We start from the raw sequence: 20071 nt of genomic DNA on the forward strand, positions 1-20071 counted from the left end.
AAATGCGCATGGCGCTCTCACTTTGGAGCCCTGTCGTATTTCAAGGCAACAGTTTAGGGTCACGTGGGGTATCGCCGTACTCGGGAGAAATTGTGTTACAAATTTTGGGGGGTATTTTCTGCTTTTACCCTTTTTTAAAAATGTAAAATTTTTGGGAAAACAAGCATTTTAGGTAAAAAAAATTTTTTTTTTTTTTTTACATATGCAAAAGTCGGGAAACACCTGTGGGGTATAAAGGTTCACTTAACCCCTTGTTACGTTCCCCGAGGGGTCTAGATTCCAAAATGATATGCCATGTGGTTTTTTTTTTTTTTTTTGCTGTCCTGGCACCATAGGGGCTTCCTAAATGCGGCATGCCCCTAGAGAAAAATTTGCTTTCAAAAACCCAAATGTGACTCCTTCTCTTCTGAGACCTGTAGTACGCCAGCAGAGCACTTTTCACCCCCATATGGGATGTTTTCTGAATCAGGAGAAATTGGGCTTCAAATTTCTAGGGGTATTTTCTGCTATTACCCTTTTTAAAAATTAAAAAATTTTGGGAAAACAAGCATTTTAGGTAAAAAATTTTTTTTTACATTTGCAAAAGTCGTGAAACACCTGTGGGGTATTAAGGTTCACTTTATCCCTTGTTACGTTCCCCGAGGGGTCTAGTTTCCAAAATGGTATGCCATGTGGGTTTTTTTTTGCTGTTCTGGCACCATAAGGGCTTCCTAAAGGTGACATGCCCCCCAAAAACCATTTCAGAAAAACGTACTCTCCAAAATCCCCTTGTCGCTCCTTCGCTTCTGAGCCCTCTACTGCACCCGCCGAACACTTTACATAGACATATGAGGTATGTCCTTACTCGAGAGAAATTGGGCTACAAATACAAGTAAAAATTTTGTCCTTTTACCCCTTGTAAAAATTCAAAAATTGGGTCTACAAGAACATGTGAGTGTAAAAAATGAAGATTGTGAATTTTCTCCTTCACTTTGCTGCTATTCGTGTGAAACACCTAAAGGGTTAAAACACTTACTGAATGTCATTTTGAATACTTTGGGGGGTGTAGTTTTCATAATGGGGTCATTTATGGGGTATTTCTAATATGAAGACCCTTCAAATCCACTTCAAACCTGAACTGGTCCCTGAAAAATACTGAGTTTGAAAATTTTGTGAAAAATCAGAAAATTGCTGCTGACCGTTGAAGCCCTCTGGTGTCTTCCAAAAGTAAAAACACGTCAATTTTATGATGCAAACATAAAGTAGACATATTGTATATGTGAACCAAAAAAAAATGTATTCGTAATATCCATTTTCCTTACAAGCAGAAAGCTTCAAAGTTAGAAAAATGCAAAATTTTCAAATTTTTCATCAAATTTACGGATTTTTCACCAAGAAAGGATGCAAGTATTGACAAAAATTTACCACTATGTTAAAGTAGAATATGTCACGAAAAAACAATCTCGGAATCAGAATGATAACTAAAAGCATTCCAGAGTTATTAATGTTTAAAGTGACAGTGGTCAGATGTGCAAAAAACGCTCCGGTCCTTAAGGCCAAAATGGGCTCTGTCCTGAAGGGGTTAATGATGCAGCCAAATATATAAATTTTTTTTTTTTCCCCTAATACCCTTTTTACAAGCCTTGGCTCTTTCAATTGTCCCTTTACAGGACCTGTTTTATGCAGGACAAGTTGTACATTGTCATGACATCATTCATTTTACCATAAAATCGGCAGCAATGAAAAAAAAAAAAAAAACTTTATTCTTAAAGGGCTACTCCGCCACTGAGGACCCCAGTGATCTCTGCTGCGGCACCCCACCATCATCACTACAGAGAAAACTGGCTATGTGTGTGATGACGGGACGATGCAGGGGATGGAGCATCGTGACATCATGGCTCCTCCCCCGTGACGTCACGTGTGACGATGACTCAGATTACGATACCCAATTTGTGTAGGTTTTGTCATATTTCACAATTTTTTTTTTCTTTGAAAATAAGTATGCTAAGTATTGACCTATTTCTATATGCAGAGCTGTATTTGATATGAAGTGATCGAAATCAGGTGTTTAGGTAACCATGGAGTTGATGTGTGTGTTTATAAACCTTTTGTCTGTTTCTAGTTTCCCCGTCCCCTGTAACATGGATTGTGGCCAGAGGGGCATCAAAGAAAGCTGGAACCAGCTCTAAAAACTTAGGAGGAAAAAGTGCAGGCAGGAGATATGGTTTCAAGAAATTAGATGGTAAGTGTCTGTGGCTACTTTCATACTAATTTTGCAGTGTTAAATTTAGTAGCATAAACTGAAAGACCTCACTTAACCCAGTTGAGAACATAGTAGTCACCTGTTGGCATGGCATCTTTCAGGTTGGTATATATATATATCAGTTTACTTTTTTTGTTGTATGCTTCATGTAAGAGCACAGCATATTCATATAAAGGCATCCAGAAAAAAATTATCTGCTTAACATTTTTTTTTCAGTTTTTTTTTTGTTTGTTTTTTATGCGCGTCCTGCTACATCTTGCTCTTTTATTAATGTTTCAGGTGAATTTGTCCATGCTGGAAACATCCTTGCTACTCAAAGATTAATGCGTTGGCATCCAGGATCTCAGGTAAATCTATTTTCAGCTACAGATGGGGGACTGTGGGGATAGTGTGTTTTTCTTAAAGGGGTCCTCCGCCCCTAGACATCTTATCCCCTATCCAAAGGATAGGGGATAAGATATCAGATCGCCGCAGTCCCGCTGCCGGGGAGCCCTGGGATCCCCGCTGCGGCACCCCGCTATCATTACAGCACAGAGCGAGTTCGCTCTGTGCGTAATGACGGGCGATACAGGGGACGGATCAGCGTGATGTCATGGCTCCGCCCCTCGTGACATCACGGCCCGTCCCCTTAATGCAAGTCTATGGCAGGGGGCGTGACAACCGCCACGCCCCCTCCCATAGACTTGTATTGAAAAGGGCGGGCCGTGACTTCACGAGGGGTGGAGCCGTGACGTAACGATGCTCCGGCCCCTGCCCGTCATTCATTACGTGCAGAGCGAACTCGCTCTGTGCTGTAATGATAGCGGGGTGCTGCAGCGGGGATCCCAGGGCTCCCCAGCAGCGGGACCGCGGCGATCTGGCATCTTATCCCCTATCCTTTGAATAGGGGATAAGATGTCTAGGGCGGAGTACCCCTTTAAGGAGACTGACAAGCTGACATATAGGTCAGCTTGTCAGTATAATATATTAGGTCATATCAACCATGCAATGCTTTATAGTAAAAAGTATGTAAAAGCTAAAAATAATTTGCTCCACCCTGCCACCTTTTGGAGGTAGCATCCCTTCAATTAACATAGCCAGCTCACACCCTGCTCTGCACTTATGAGGGCAAGAACCCCAAAACAGCTGTCTGCAGATGGATAACTTCCCCCTCCGTGAAAGATTCTGGATTAGCATGTTATCCCCAATCATATTTTAACCCCTTCCCGCTATGGGACGTATGCATACTGTACGTCCCAGCACCCAACATGTTCATGCTCTGAGACGTATGCATACGTCCTCGCGATCTCCTGCTCTGCCGCGGGCAGCTCAGGAGATTGCCGGCAAGACAGCTGCCAGGGCCGTGATCACACTGGTCCCAACAGCATTAAAGGGGTTATCCAGGAAAAAACTTTTTTTTTTTATATATATCAACTGGCTCCAGAAAGTTAAACAGATTTGTAAATTACTTCTATTGAAAAATCTTAATCCTTTCAGTACTTATGAGCTTCTGAAGTCTAGGTTGTTCTTTTCTGTCTAAGTAATCTCTGATGACATGTGTCTCGTGAACCGCCCAGTTTAGAAGAGGTTTGCTATGGGGATTTGCTTCTAAACTGGGCGTTTCCCGAGACACGTGTCATCAGAGAGGATTTAGAAAGAAAAGAACAACCTTAACTTCAGAAGCTCATAAGTACTGAAAGGATTAAGATTTTTCAATAGAAGTAATTTACAAATCTGTTTAACTTTCTGGAACCAGTTGATATATAAAAAAAAGTTTTTTCCTGGAATACCCCTTTAACCCCATAGATGTTGTCATTAATCCTGATCACGGCATCAGATGAGAACCTCCTGTCTGCCTGCTACAAAAGCCTGTGAGATCCGACCACAGGCTGGATCACACAGACTGTGCTGCAGTACAAATATATTGCAGCATAGTATAACCTGTAAAAAGTTAAAAAAATGTAATGACAAAGTTCTTCAATAAAAATATGAAGTGTAAAAAAAAAAAAATAAATAAATAAAATGCCGCTTTCCCAATAAAAGCCTGTATTATCATAAAAAGATAAATAAAAAAAAACACATCATATACATACTAGGTATTGCCACATCCGTAATGACGTGTACTATAAAGCTATTATGTAAATTATCCCACACGGTGAACGGCGTAAAAAAAAATTTGCCAATTTTGGTACAAATAGCGTAATAAAAAAGATCATAAGGCAGCATGTATCGCAAAAATAATACCAATAAAAAGTACAGCTTGTCCCGCAAAAAAATAAGCTCTCATTGGACGAAAAATAAAAAAGTTACTGCAGTCGGAACATAACACAAATAAGGGGGAAAAAATTTTGCTCAGAAAAAGGAAAAATAACATAAAAAGCTAGATAAAATGGATGTCTCCATAATCGTACCCACAGAATAAATAAAACATTGCTTTTACCACACAGTGAACACCATAAAATATTTTGGAGTTTTTCACAAAAAATGCTTCATGTGTCAACAAAAATGCACCACTTATACAAAAGTACAATATGTCACGAAAAAACTCTCAGAATCGCTCCACTCAGAAAAAGCGTTCTAAAGTTATTACCATTTAAAGAGACACATGTCAAATGAAGAAAAAAAAAATTTAAGGTAAAAATGGGTCCGTCCTTAAGGGGTTAAGGCTCTTAATGCGTCAGACTTTAATTTAAGGGGGTTTTATTCATTTGATTATGCTACATGGGCTGTAAAGTTAGTGTAGTTTAGAATATAGTGTCTGTACCTGTATTTGATGGTGGTCTCACAATTGTTAAGTGATCTTTTCCCCAATGTTTATTTTTAGCAGCAAACAAAATGATTGTCCCAGGTTGCATTGCGGCCTAAGACATTACATCACTAGTCAGGTGTTCAAAAGGAGCCTGTCTGCTTCAATGGGTGGAGTGACTGCTGTGTGGGAGGGGAGAGCATTCTCCACAGGGCTGCAGGGAATTGTCCAGGGTACGCTTCAGTAGGTGGGTCTGTTGATGTTTGGGAGGGAAAAAAGTGACCTCACACTTATAAACAAGGGATCCTGGGACTTGTAGTTGGAGGGAGGGAATTCCAACAGGAAATGGCCATTTCACAAAAAGAAATCAGCAGCATTGTGGTGGTCTCACAAGACATGCACAGATCCTTTCTAAGCATGCCCATTACTGTCTGGTAGCTAACTACTAAAATCACCTTATGCTGGATAACCCCACTAGGTAGCGATGAGGAACTAAATTTTTTTCCTTTTTGAGGAGCGCTAGTTGCAGTTGCTGTAAATCATGGGCCATTTGGCAGTTTTTCATATACACATTTTGGTTTAATAAGTGTTTCTCTTGGCAGGCCTGGGGTTTAACCCCTTAACGACGCTGGACGTAAATGTATGTCCTGGTGAGCTGGTACTTATTGCACCAGGCTGCACATTTACGTCCTATACATAACCGCTCGGGTCATGCACGGCAGGTCCCGGCTGCTGATGGCAGCCAGGGACCCGCCCGTAATGGCGGACATTCGCGATCGCGCGGATGTCAGCCATTAACCCCTCAGATGCTGTGATCAATACAGATCACGGCATCTGCAGCATCAAAATAGGGGGATTTTAAATGTACTAATTTGGTTAAAAAGTATGCAATTTTTTTTTAAGCGCAACAATAATAGAAAAGTATGTTATGAGTATCATTTTAATCGTATTGACCCAAAGAATAAAGAACAAATGTCATTTTTACCGTAAATTTTAGGGCGTGAAAACAAAACCATCCCAAATTACCAAAATTGCGGCTTTCTTTTTAATTTCCCCACACAAATAGTTTTTTTTTTGGTTGCGTCATACATTTTATGGTAAAGTGAGTGATGGCATTACAACGGACAACTGGTCGCGCAAAAAACAAGCCCTCATACTAGTCTGTGGATGAAAATATAAAAGAGTTATGATTTTTTTGAAGGCGAGGAGACGAAAACGTAAAAATAAAATTGTGAGTCCTTAAGGACGCAGCTCATTTTCACCTTAAGGACGCAGCCCTTTTTTGCAATTCTGACCACTGTCACTTTATGCATTAATAACTCTATTGCTATTATTCTGCTTCTGAGATTGTTTTTTTTGTGACATATTCTACTTTATTTTAGTGGTAAATTTTCGTTGTTACTTGCGTCCTTTCTTGGTGAAAAATCCCCAAATTTCATGAAAATTTAGCATTTTTCTAACTTTGAAGCTCTCTGCTTGTAAGGAAAATGGATATTCCTAATAAATGTTATATTGATTCACAAATACAATATGTCTACTTTATGTTGGCATCATAAAATGGACATATTATATAGGAGCAATTTTCAAAGTTTTCATGAAAATTGCAAAATCTGAAGGGACAGATGTTACAGAACTACAACTCCCAGGATGCCTGGGCAGTCTAGGCATGCTGAGAGTTGTAGTTTTGCAACATCTGGAGGGCTACCGTTTGGGCACCACTGTAATAGTGGTCTCCAAACTGTGATGCTCCAGATGTTACAAAACTAAAACTCCCAGCATGCCTGGTTGTCTGGGCATACTGGGAGTTGCAGTTTGGCAACCACTAGAAGGGCAGCAGTAAATATCGCTTTACTGCCACCTTCCTCCCCCCCCACTGTCGCTTCCCTACCTGCGCCGTTGATCTCTGCTGCTGTCACCGATGATCGGCGGTCCCCACGGCATCTTCCTCACAGGTTCCGGCCGCCATCTTCTTCCCCTGTTCTGCCCGACATCCAGGGATGGGCAGAGCGGGGGGTTTCCATGGCAACCCCCGTCTTCCACTGCCATTGGTCAGCATTCATTGCTGACTAATGGCAGGTGATAGGAGGAGATCACAGCACTGCAACCTCGCTCCTATCACTCAGGATTATCTGGGCTGTCACTGAAAGCTCCGATCAGCCCTATTTTCCGGGCAATCGGGTCACCAGAGACCCGATCAGCCCAGAAATAGCAGAAAATCGCATGTCTGAATTGACATGTGATTTTCTCCGAACACCGACATGGGGGGGGGGGAATCCGGAATTCCCATGGCTGTATCCATACGCCCTACGTCCTTAAGGACTAGAGATGCAGTGTATGCATACGCCCTGCGTCCTGAACAGGTTGAGGCCCAAATGGGCTGAGTCCTTAAGGGGTTAAATACTGTCATGCTAGAATCCTACTTTGAATATGGTTTAACAGTATAGAGAACAATGGGAACTACATTGGCACTAGAAAATCCAGATATGTTTGCACTTGTCATGTAAAACATTTGTTAATCGATAAAAAAAAAAAAAAACATGCACATACAATATGTTCTCAAAGTTTATTTTAGTTTCCTTAATGTTGCATAACACTTCTGTGTATCAAATAGGACACATATACAATCATAAGTGCAAATTGCGAATCTTCCCTACTCCACATAGCTTCTCTCTCAATGGATTATCACATGCTATAGTGGAGTCTTTTATTTTTTACTCTGTTGTTACAGTGTGGACCCGCTGTGCCACTTACCAGTTTGGCTTTCGGCCAAACTTGGGAGCAGAGTCCAAGTATTCCACTGATTATTCCCCTTTTATCTAGTGTCTCATTTCTCTCCAGTATACATATAGGTGTAGACTAATGATGTTGTAAGACTTGGAGACAAATCTAGATAAAGAGCCCTTTGAAAGCAATGTTATATGAAGTCAAAGTCACTCCTGTAGTGTGTTTAAGGTGCTGTGTAGATCCTGATTTGACAATACATTCAGGACATACATTAGCATGCTGACAGAAACTGCAGCATACTTGGCAGTAACTGCATTAAGTTAGCTAGAGTACTGATTATATTCAGTTTATTTTTCCCACGAACTTGTTTACATTGTGGGACTCAAGTGTGGTATGATGAACTTTAGAGTCCCACAAAGTAAACACATTCTCCATTAAAGGGTATCTCGCCTTTTTCACGTTGCTTGCAGCTTTGATAGATTTGTCCATGTTTGGTATAGGCAGAGCTCCATCAATCAAGGGTGGGGAAGGGAGAAGTCGCCCAGGATTACTATGATGACTTGTTGTTTGGGAAGTATGAAAAGAGAGCCGTCGAATGATTGCTCATGTAAGTCCCCTAAGGGTACTTAAAAGTGTATCCTGAAAGAGATTCTTCTTCAATTGTTGCAGCCAATAGTGTGTTGTTGAAAGTATGAAGAGACCAGGAGATAGCTACTGCCCTTGTGAAGAGGGCTTTCAGACCTGCTGTAGAAGAAAGCCCTTAAACAGGGTAGAACACACAAACTGTTAGTGCTTTTAGACAACTTTCTTACTTTATTCTTTCAGTCTATATAATGGCATTCTTTCATTGTTACTGAAAAGAAGGGTAAAATTATAACTTTAAAGAGGTACTCCTCTGCCCCGGCATTCAAAACATTTTTGTTTTGAATGCCTGTAGAGGGTGGTGGGGTTGTGATGTTGTGACGGGACTTTCATTCACTTACTTTGAGGGGTCATGGCGTGACATCATGAGGGGCATGACAGTGACGTCACAACCCCACCGCCCACACCCAGTGTTCTAAATTTATGCCGGGTGCTGCACAGAGATCGAGAGTCCCAGCAGCAGGATCCCTGCAATTAGACATCTTATTCCTATCCTTTTGGATAGGGGATAAGATGTCTAGGAGCGGAGGACCCCTTTAAGCTATATGGAGTTCCATGATAACCTTTTGGAGAGAAGGTGGTTTCCAATTTAAAAAAAGATTCTGTTATCAAAAAAGGTCTCTTTTAGAGAGAGATGGAACTTACTCTTCTGGCCACTAATAGAACCGCTTTTCAAGAGAGAAATCTGGTCTCAATAATATTAATTGGTTAAAAGGAAGAACAAGAGAGAGACCACCGGGTGAAAATCCAAGGAAGTATATTAGAGATTCTAGATAGAAGCAGTGGAAAGAAAATGCTTGGATGGCCATTGTCAGAGTCAAAAACTTTCTAGATGTTGTATATCTTGGCAAATCATTAACCTTTCTAATATACTTCATTTAAAAAATGTCCTTATTTTTTTTTTTATGGAAAAAAAATAAAGACCATTAGGGGTCCACATACCATCTAGAACACAATCCTGTCAGGCTGCAGCATCATCTTTGTCCCAGCTGAAGCACAGTGAGAGCGGGACTAGCACTCCTTTGTGTTCACTCCTGTTCTGTTTATCAGACTCCAGTCTTAAAACAGAGAGGAGGAGGTTACAGAGCAGCCTGCAGTGATTGGATGAAGAGAGACAACACAGCAGATGCATGGTGATTGAGGGAAAGCTCAGTGCTTGCCTCTGACATGCCTCTGAGCAGTGGATTTCAGAACCGAAGCAGCAGAACCAAAAGGACTTATTAGCCAAATGCAGGAGCCAGACCCACAAAAAAAAAGACATGTAACGCATCCGTATAACCTAGTAAGTAACATATATAAGCATTATTTTTTATGACAGGTAAATTTTTTTAAACATTCTACTGATAGTTCATGAATGTGTCCGAAAAGTATATGTCTTTGCATGCTGTTCATGGATGGACAAATTCTAGGAAAGTAGAAATTTCAATGCCCCCAAAAAGTTCTGGAGGCAACTGTAACATATCTGTAACGGACCTAGTGAGTAGCATAAAAGACTTAAACCATAGGCAACCAGACAGAGCAGACACTTGAATTTGCCCTTGTCCAGACTAGACAGAATGAATCAAGATTTATTTATTTTTAAGAAAAGGACCATGAACAGATAGTTTGCACCAAGAACAACCCTTCTTTCCTTTTTTTTTTTTTTATCGTAGCTCAACTTTGATTGTGATCGTAGCTCAACTTTGATTGTTACATAGTTAGTATGGTTGAAAAAAGACATACGTCCAACCAGGGAATAGAAGGGAAGGGTGTAAGGGGATAAGGGGAAGGGATGTAATCGTTTGTGATTGTGATCGTTTTGATACAGCTTAGTACGGTTTTGAGGAATCAGTTTTTCATCAAAAACCTGATACGGGAACTGTATTGCAAAAACGTGGTGTGAATGCAGCCTTAACGGGAGAAGAGAGGGGACAGCACCTGAAAGGGATAACCTATGAGCCTTGTTGCAGGGGAGAAGCAGCAGTTTGCAGACCTTAGTTGATGGCTGTTCTCCCTCCACCAGGAAGATCTCTCACTGCACAGAGGATGGAGAACTGAGTTTCTGGCCGGACAGGGGGGGCTCCTGCAATTTCAGGACCATAGGCTTCTTTTGACCGGAGGCGCTGAAGATAAGGACGCGCCGGCTTCTGGGCTGCACTCTAAGCCGTGGTTTCTGTGCTGAAGCTAGGTAACAGATGTTGCAGGCCAGCATCTTCATAAAGGCATCCAACAGTAAAAGTTGACATTAAGGGGCAGACTGAGGGACTAAAAGGCAGTGAAAGCAGTAAACATAGTAGGTATACTATGTTTTCTAGGCCTAACTACTGAGGCCACGCCCCTTAACAACCGATGAAACGATAATGGAAATCGTCAACAATGATTTCCATTGATTTTTATCAACCTTGAGTAATCGTTGCAGCGCTACTTACCGCATATGCATTCACTTCCTACCTGAGTGTGCTGTGCTCTTCATTCAATTGCTGCAGGATGCTCTGTATCCCATTCTCTGTTTTTACACAGGCATCTGATAAGAAGTAAGCAGGCGTCTGAACATAAGTTAGCACAAATGAGTGCAAGCCCCGCCCTCACTTACTGGCCTTTGTCCCAGCCTGTGGTTTAGCTGGTTTAAACTGGGACAAAGATGATGCTGCAGCCAGACAGGGTAATGTTCTGCATGGTATGGAGCCATGATTTTCTATTAAAAAAAAGAGAACATGTAAGACCTATATTAGAAAGGGTAATGTTTTGCCAAAATGTTCAATATATAAAACGCTTTTGATTCTGAAAGTGCACATTAAAGCCTTTCAGTGCTCATAATCTGCTGTATGCTCCAGAGAAAGTCCAGTCTGACCACAGTGCTTTCTGCTGCCGCCCCTGTCTGGAGCTATCTGGAGCAGGAGCGGTTTACCATGGGGATTTGCTCCTATTCCTGACATGGACAGAGGTGTCAGCAGAGAGCACTGTGGTCAAACTGGAAAAAAAAAATCTCAACTTCCTCTGGAGAATACAGCAGCTGATGGAAGGCGTAAGAATTAAACAGAAGTGATTTACTAATCTTCATATCTTTCTGGCACCAGTTGATTTAAAAAAAATAAATAAATCCTCTGGAATACTCATTTAGGGGTTGTCCCAGCTCATCTGATTACCTCTCTTTCTGATTCTGCTCTCAACCTACACTCTGTGAATGCTTGGGTCAGAGGCAGATTATCTGCTTCTGTGTCAGCTCCCAAGCGCTATGCAACTATCCTACATAATTAATGTGCTTAGATAATCCCAAGTAGGGAGACCTAAGAGCCTGATGCGAGCCCAGCTCAGGAGCTCCTGGTTACTCTGGGAGTGATGTCACCACTGCTTCTAATGCAGAGCTGGTGGATGGGAACCATGACTAAAAGCTGTCAAAAGGGAGATATAAGAAAAGATCTCTACAGAACCTGGCAGGTTTGCTAAAAATGAAGCCAATTGCAAACATGTTTTTGCTGCTGTGCTGGTAAGTACAATTGGTCTCACAATAAACCCATCATATGGATCTGTAGATGGAAAAAGAGTTATGGCTATTAGGAGGAAAAAATGAAAATTGGCTGGGTCCTTAAAGGGTTAAACACAACTGATTTGCTGCCAGCATGCTTCATCAATCTTTGAGAGGGAGCGAAGCCCTTTGTTGCGGAAATATAACCCTGAACAGGGAATGTTATGTTGGTGATAAATACTGGTCAGTAGTTTTACATATTTTAGGTTTAAATTACGTACATGGGGGGGGGGGGGGGAGACAGAGGGGTGCTCTAGCTACTGTAACCAATGATAGATGGGTTTACAGTAACCTATGCAGTTATCCAGCACACCTTTTTGGGTTGTGCTGTGGGCACCAATTGAGGTATGTAAAATCGCTTGGTGTCCAGGCGAAGCCTGTATCCTTCTGTAACCCTCAATGTAGAGATACAGGAAAGAAAACTGTAAGGAAGTGAACACTGCTGTGGTGATTCTTGACTCTTGTGCTCGCGAAATTTTTGGTAGAATATAGTAACCGATTCGGACAAGAAAAGAAAATAAATGTCCTTTTATTTCTTAAAGACAAGTCACAGAAAACTTGTTTCAAGGCGGGACTTCCTTCATCATCAGGTCCTAGTGCAAGTTACTAACATCTGTACTATTTATAGATTTTGAGAGCTGGCACAAAAAAGGAGGTCAAGAGATGTCACTGCATTGGCAGTGAAAGGGCCAGCCCATGTGAACAGGACTCGGAGAAAAGGAAACAGATAAAAAAAAAAATAGAATAAAAACCAGTGTAAAACCACTTCATACTAAACTTGCATTAATAAAACCATAATACATATTGGAAATGTGATAGTGACTAACAATGTCTGTGTTGGAGGAATAGACCGCTACTGGGCTATCTTGTTGTACTACAAATTTCAAATTGTTTTGCTTAAGAGCTGGGCTATTCCCTGTGGTTACTGAATCGATACCCTGGCATTACATGATGTTTTTTTTAGAACAGGTCTTCAAAATTACACCTCAATATATAGTGTTATATATTACATTTGACATTGGGGGGTGAGGAATAGAAAATATTATAAATAGAGCTCAATACTTTAAGATCTAAGCTGTGGACAATGAGGTATACATAGGTATTCAGATATACATGTATTCGGATAGGGGAGGAGACAAAAAAAAATTGCTTATAAAATTACTATTATTCTGTGTCTTGTAGGTGGGAATTGGACGTAACAAGACGTTGTTTGCTTTGGAAGATGGTCTAGTGCGCTACACAAAAGAAGTCTACATACCACATCCTCGCAGCAAGGACAGCATCAGTGTTGTCAGTAAACTGCCATTTGGTACTGTTCTTTACAAAACCTTTATAAATGTTATTCCTAAGCCGAAGGAACACAGCTTTAAACTTGTAGAAATGATGTGACATTGTTTTCTAATAAAGTTTATTTAATACATTTGTGTTCTGTCTTCCAGCCTGGATATACATTAGACTGTTTAGACCAGTGTTTCATAAGACTTGTGCCCCCCGACTGATTCAAAACCACCACTCCCAGCATGAGCCAACAGCCAAAGGCTGGATGCTCACTGGTTGGGAAATACTGGTTTAGACCAATGCCATGTACTCAGGTGTTATGCCAGACAGGCAGAAGTGGTCTTTTTAACAATGGTTTTGCCGGCCTCATGTCTTTTACACCACTGATATGCTAAGGTGTAGGGTCTATGACAGGTTTTATAGGGCAGGTGACCTATAACACACCCAGGATGTGGTGTTACATTATTGGAAGCAGGATGAAGCAACAGTCCGGTGCAAAACGTCTCTCCGCCTTACCCCGCTTGTCCTTGCCGTCTCCCAACACATGCTGCTTCGTTTTATATGCTTTAGGGTATGTTCACACTACGTAATTTCCGCGGAATTACGTGCTGTGAACATAAACATCAGTGTGAATGGGTCTTCCGCGTGACCCGTTCACACTGCGGAATTTCAGCAGCAGACAATTGCGCTGAAATTGTTCACCGCAAAGAAAGAATATGTTCATTCTTTGCTCGGAAGTCCGCAAGCACAGCATAGCCGTCAATGGTGACGGCGCAGTGCCGCGCGGTCCTACCGCCGAAGTATTGCGGCGGCGGCCGCCAGAATAGAATCTCGGCTCGCGGAATTCTGCGAACTGAGATTCTGTTCATTATACTTAGTGTGAACATATCCTTATACAGAATAAAGACTCTATGCTAACTGCAAAGATTCGGTGAGCAGTTCCGTTTTTAATCTTCTTTACTCATAATGCATTACTGGACTTGTCTTTTAAAACATTAAATTGCATATGCAGCCCAGGCTTAACAAATATCCCACATCCATCCTTTAGTATCTGCATAATAGATGGCTCACTAACATAGCAGTAGCCAAGTATATTCTGTCTCCATTAAGAGCTAACACATATGGCATTCCAACAACTAAGTCTTGTACATTTTAGAATAATCCTTTATTTTATGTAAATCTCATAATATTTAATGGACGTTACGTAGTACTGCAAGCTATGCTGTTTGTTATGTTGGGTTCAGACTGCATTAATGCAGTTTTCTGCATTAATGTAGTTGTCTTGAGTCCAAAATATTAAATGTGTATGAGTGGAAAGCAGCAGTTCAGGCCGCTAATGTGAATGTGGCTCGCTGCAGTGCATCCCTGTTTTGATGGAATCTGACATATAGCTGGGGTACACTTCATTTAAACCAGTCTGAACCAACCTAGCTAGGCTGCAGAAGGAGATCGTGGCAGGTGTTTGTTGTTGTTTTTTTAAAAAAAATGTATTCGTTTTTTAGCTAGAAAAAGAGACCAGGTGTAATGCTGGGTTCACATCATCGTCAAGCTCTATTTGCGGAGTCTGTTTATACGAGGAGTTGAGCAGAGAAAAAAATGAATAAAAATTGATGAAACACAAAGATATTACACAAAAGTAGGACTGGTAAAAAAAAAAACAAAAAAAAACCTTATGGCATAAAAACAATTAGCCCTCACACAGCTCTGCAGGTGGAAAAATGAAAAAGGGGTCAAAATCCTGGCTCCTTATTTTTTTTTTTTTCTGGTTCCTATATTTAAATCCAATTTATGTAGCCCTGGGGCATTACATTCTTGAGACGATCCAGACATTTTTGTCCTTTGGGTATGTTCACACTACGGATTTCATCTGGTAGGACCAGGCCCTGCGTCATCACCATTGACAGCACTGTGCACTGTGCAAGTAATTCTGCCGAAAGAATAAACATGTTCATTCTCTTGTTGCAGACGCCTTGTACACCACTCCATTTACTAGAGTACGCTCTACTGAAACATTTACTTAGATGTCAACAAAGGAGCTCTTCATCTTATTAGGGATCTGACCCCTTTTGGATCAGTGTGTTCAGTACGCAACCTTCTGTTACAACAGTGTCTCAGATATACGATATATTATGCACTTGTGGTTTTAGGAACAGCTCTCCCACTTGCCCGTACTGCGTCCCGGACGAGACCGGACCTCTGTCTCATATACTATAAGCAAGAAGTAGACATTGACCAGCGCAGTCTTGATGCAATACGTATCTTTTATTCAGTAATCAGCCAACATGGTGAACAGGTGACTTGTTTCGGCCACGGCATGTGGCCTTAGTCATACAAAAAACAAACATTTGTGAATCCTTTTTATGGAGGAAGAGGTGAAGTCGCTCCACCTGGGGATTAACCCTAGGGAGTTAACCCCATCTTCTCCGCCACAATAACAAAGATAAAAACCGCATGAGTATCATGCACTTAAGATAAATTAAAACCATGATTTTATCTTTTGTTAAATCCTATGTCCACATATCATGTTGCATCATTTGTTTTGCACTTTATTGACTGCAGTGCTTTTTTTGGTTGTGCTATTCTGTATACTCTATATAGAATATATATTCTATATACTCCCTGGGGTTAATCCCCAGGTGGAGCGACTCCACCTCTTCCTCCATAAAAAGGATTCACAAATGTTTGTTTCCCTTACGTCCTAACCAGTAGCACAGATGGGGTATTCCACCCCCCCGCGAACTGGTTAGGGCAGATGGAAGTTTTATTGAACTTAATTAATCAGTGAAAACACACCCACAACACCCTGTATAAGTAAGAGGGTCACCCTCTGTCCCATTGTGTTATTTTCTGTCCTCCCGGACAGTGGGACAGATGGCGTGGCCCCAAAGACAACAGAAAGCTCTGACTACGGGCTTCTACGAAGCTCTGGGTTCCTTGCCGAGGTGACCTTTCCAGTTTCTCATCCTGCCCCCCAGATTCCAGTTGGTGGTCGTCTTCACCATTTTTTAAGCGCCTGGTCTCTACACATTCAAGACCCTTGGGTCCTGAGATTAATCTCGGATGGTTATTCGATAGACCTCGAATCAATTCCTCCATCCAATTATGTGGAGACAAGAGTTCTTTCACCAATCAAACAGGTGGCGCTAGAAACTTACATTCTGGAATACATCCAGAAGAATGCCTTAGAGGAAGTCCCTCTTGCAGAGCGGGGGTCAGGAATTTATTCTCCAGTCTTCCTAGTTCCCAAGGTAACGGGAGACTGGCGGATGATTATAGATCTTAGATATCTCAATCAGTACGTAAAGCACAAATGCTTTCGTATGGAAACTATTCAATCTGTGGTCAACCTCATCTCGCCAGGGGATTACCTGGCTACTCTGGATTTAAAGGATGCTTACCTTCATATTCCTATTCATCCGGTATCCAGAAAGTATCTAAGGATCGCAGTTCAGGTAGGGGGCGTTCTAAAACACCTCCAGTTTGTAGCCCTCCCGTTTGGAATTTCTTCGGCCCCACACACATTTACCAAAGTGGTGGTAGCGGTAGTTGCCGCTCTAAGGCTCCAGGGGCTCAGCATTGTACCCTACCTAGACGATTGGCTCCTCAGAGCTCCTTCTTCTGCGATCCTGTCCCAACATCTGCAACTAGCAGTATCCTTCCTTCACCAGTTAGGGTGGATAGTCAATTGGGCCAAATCCAATTTCCTCCCAACGACCTCAGTGATGTTCCTCGGCTTCATAGTCGACTCAATCTCCATGACACTTTACCTCTCTCCCGAGAGGAAATCTCGGGTTCAAGAATCGGCCCTTTTTCTCTCTGTACCCTGGAGAGTATCCATTCGCACTCTCATGAGGATGTTGGGACTTATGTCCGCTACCGTGGATGCGGTTCCTTGGGCTCTTTGGCATCTACGCCCTCTTCAATCAGAGGTGCTCGCCACATGGAATCTCAGGCCCTCGGGCCTAAACAAGTGCCACTCCCTGTCTTATCGAGTCCGGTCCTCTCTCAGATGGTGGTCTCACCTCGAGGACGGCAAGTCAATGATCCAACCCTCTTGGATCATACTTACCACCGACGTGTCCCTTGTAGGTTGGGGAGCGCATCTCTTGGATCTGACAGTGCGGGGATCTTGGTCTCCACAGGAGAGAGGGTTAACCTCCAATCTCCTCGAGATTCGAGCCATCAGATTAGCACTCCTCCATTTTGCTTCTCTTCTTCAAGGGAAAGCAGTAAAGATCCAATCAGACAGCATGACTGCTGTATTGTACATCAACAAGCAGGGAGGCACTCGATCACAAAGCCTCCTCAGAGAGGTGGGTCTGATCTTGGATTGGGCAGAGAGGAACCTAACCCATCTGTCGGCAGTTCACATTCGGGGATCTCTCAATGTGATCGCTGACCGCCTGAGCAGAGGACTTTCAACTGGAGAATGGTCTCTCCATCCAGAGATATTCAAACAAATAACACTCAGGTGGGGTATGCCAGAAATAGATCTTATGGCAACGAGGTTCAACACCAAAGTGGTGAGATTTTGCTCCCTGTACAGGGAAGGCAACCCAGTAGCAATCAATGCTCTCTCAATCCCATGGATGTTCTGGCTGGCCTACATCTTCCCTCCAATTTCCTTAATCCCAAGGGTATTGATGAAAATCAGGCAGGACCAAGCCTCTGTCATAGCCATAATTCCATTTTGGCCCAAGAGAGCTTGGTTTACCTAACTCTTGCAATTGAGTCGGGGACAATTCTGGAGGCTTCCCCCAGAGCAAGCACTAGTGTCGGGGGACACTCACAGCTGCTCAAATCTTCAAATGTTCAACCTGACAGCCTGGAGGTTGACCAGTCCCTTCCACATCTAGAAGGGCTTTCTAGTGCAGTCTTGAATACTCTCTCGCATTCCAGAGCGGAGTCCACTAACAGAGCCTATAAAAGAATTTGGACAACTTTTCAGTCTTGGTGCTCCAAGAAACAACTTCCTGGACAGAATCCAGCTGTTGCCACAATCCTCAACTTTCTTCAGGAGGGATTAGACAAGAATCTATCTCCTTCCACACTCAGAGTTCAGGTATCAGCCATCTCTGCCTTTCTCAAACCATTGTCTCAAGACCCACTAGTCAAAACATTCTTGAGGGGATCCTCAAGGTTAAAACCTACAATTATACAACCTGTCCCAGCATGGGACTTATCGGTGGTGCTCAAGGGGTTGGCATCTCCCCCCTTTGAGCCCTTGGAGGAGGTGGACATGAAATTTGTTACCATTAAAATAACTTTTTTACTGGCAATCACATCAGCCAAGAGGATTGGGGAACTTCAAGCGCTCTCATGCACTTGAACCATATACTAAGTTTTTGCCAGATCGAGTGTTACTCAGATTTATGCCATCCTAAGGTTCCATCATTCCAAAATATAAATCAAGTTATATCCCTGCCAGTATTTTCTCCTCCTCCATCCTCTAATGAAGATAGGGCTCTTCATTGCCTAGATATCTCGAGATGCCTCCAGATCTATATAAGAAGATCTTTGGAGTTTAGGAAGGATGAAAATCTGCTAATTCTCTTTGCAGGACCCAAGAGAGGTCTTAAAGCTTCAAAGTCCTCCATCAGTAGATGGGTAAAGGACGCCATTCATATTTCCATGGTATCCCAAGGTAAGGAGCCTCCTGAGTTTGTAAAAGCTCATTCCACCAGGTCTGTATCTACCTCCTTTGCGGAAAGGAGTCTTGTTCCCTTGGAACACATATGCAAAGCTGCATCCTGGAGTTCACTCTCCACATTTATCACCCACTACAGACAGTAGATTGGCCGATTTCACCTCATTTGGACGGACAGTATTATCTGCCGTCAGGCATGAGAGCCCTCCCTCATAGGGTTTCTGCTTGCCATTTTCCCCATCTGTGCTAATGGTTAGGACGTAAGGGAATCGTTAATTTCTAACGATAATTTGTTTTCCCTTAGTCCTAACAGTAGCAAAGATGGGGTATTCCACCCCCCGCGAACTTTCTTTGTTTTTAGTTCTTCTTGTTACTAAACAATGGGACAGAGGGTGACCCTCTTACTTATACAGGGTGTTGTGGGTGTGTTTTCACTGATTATTTCATTAAGTTCAAGAAAACTTCCATCTGTCCTAACCAGTTCGCGGGGGGTGGAATACCCCATCTTTGCTACTGTTAGGACTAAGGGAAAACAAATTATCGTTAGAAATTTACGATTCTTGTATGACTAAGGCCACATACTGTGGCCAAAACGCGCCATTTGTTCACCATGTTGGCTGATTACTGAATAAAAGAAACGTATTGCATCGAGACTGCGCTGGACACTGTTTGCTTCTTTCTTATAAGATACATTACTAACGGAACACTCCACTAATCCCTGACTTTTTATAACAAATTGGGAGAGGGAACTGGGCAAAATTTTTCTACTGGTGACTGGACGAAATCCATGACTTTTTGTCACAAATTCTCACTTTCTGGTAAAATTCAGGAGACTAGTTACAAAATCTTATCTAGATGGTCCTAGAATTTACCCTATAGTTTCTGACTCCTGCTGGCGGTGTGGCAAGGAACCTATTTGGTGTAGTTGCTTCTCAATTCAATCTTTCTGGTCTAAGGTGGTCAGTGTCATCTAAAGGGTAACTGAAACTCGTTGACAATGTTCCTGCCCCACTTTTGTTTTTTATTCTCCCAGGATCAATGCATACCATACTCCAATCTCTGTACTGTTTTTTCTTACTGGCGGCAAGGCAGGTGATGCCATGATTATAGAAAAGCACTACTCCTCCATCAATCACTCACTTGTTTTCCAAAATTGCTCATATTCATCGTATGGAGGAAATTCTGGTGGATTCACACAGGCGCTCAATTCCACACTAGTTGACTGAGTTTGCTCACTCTGACTAGTATAGAACTATCAATGCCTCCTAAGATATGGTTATCTACTGCCTCCCTGTTTTCTGTTCTGTT

General features: G+C 42.2%; 1 protein-coding gene across 3 annotated transcripts in view; it reads left to right on the plus strand.

The window, feature by feature from the left end:
• MRPL27 (mitochondrial ribosomal protein L27) overlaps nucleotides 1-13258 on the plus strand; it is a 30627-nt gene extending 17369 nt beyond the window's left edge. The window contains exons 2-5 of one of the 3 annotated variants that reach the window (XM_056549561.1): nucleotides 2102-2221; nucleotides 2522-2589; nucleotides 8192-8298; nucleotides 13021-13160. In XM_056549561.1, the coding sequence (XP_056405536.1) occupies nucleotides 2102-2221; nucleotides 2522-2589; nucleotides 8192-8290 (287 nt within the window). In that variant the 3' untranslated portion in view covers nucleotides 8291-8298; nucleotides 13021-13160. Of the gene's footprint in view, nucleotides 1-1764; nucleotides 1934-2101; nucleotides 2222-2521; nucleotides 2590-8191; nucleotides 8299-13020 lie in introns of those variants that run through there. The other 2 variants (XM_056549560.1, XM_056549559.1) reach the window with 2 other exon arrangements.
• Nucleotides 13259-20071: the final 6813 nt, after the last annotated feature.

This window comes from Hyla sarda, chromosome 13 (assembly GCF_029499605.1).
Source record: "Hyla sarda isolate aHylSar1 chromosome 13, aHylSar1.hap1, whole genome shotgun sequence".
In the NCBI taxonomy this organism is placed as follows: Eukaryota; Metazoa; Chordata; class Amphibia; order Anura; family Hylidae; genus Hyla; species Hyla sarda.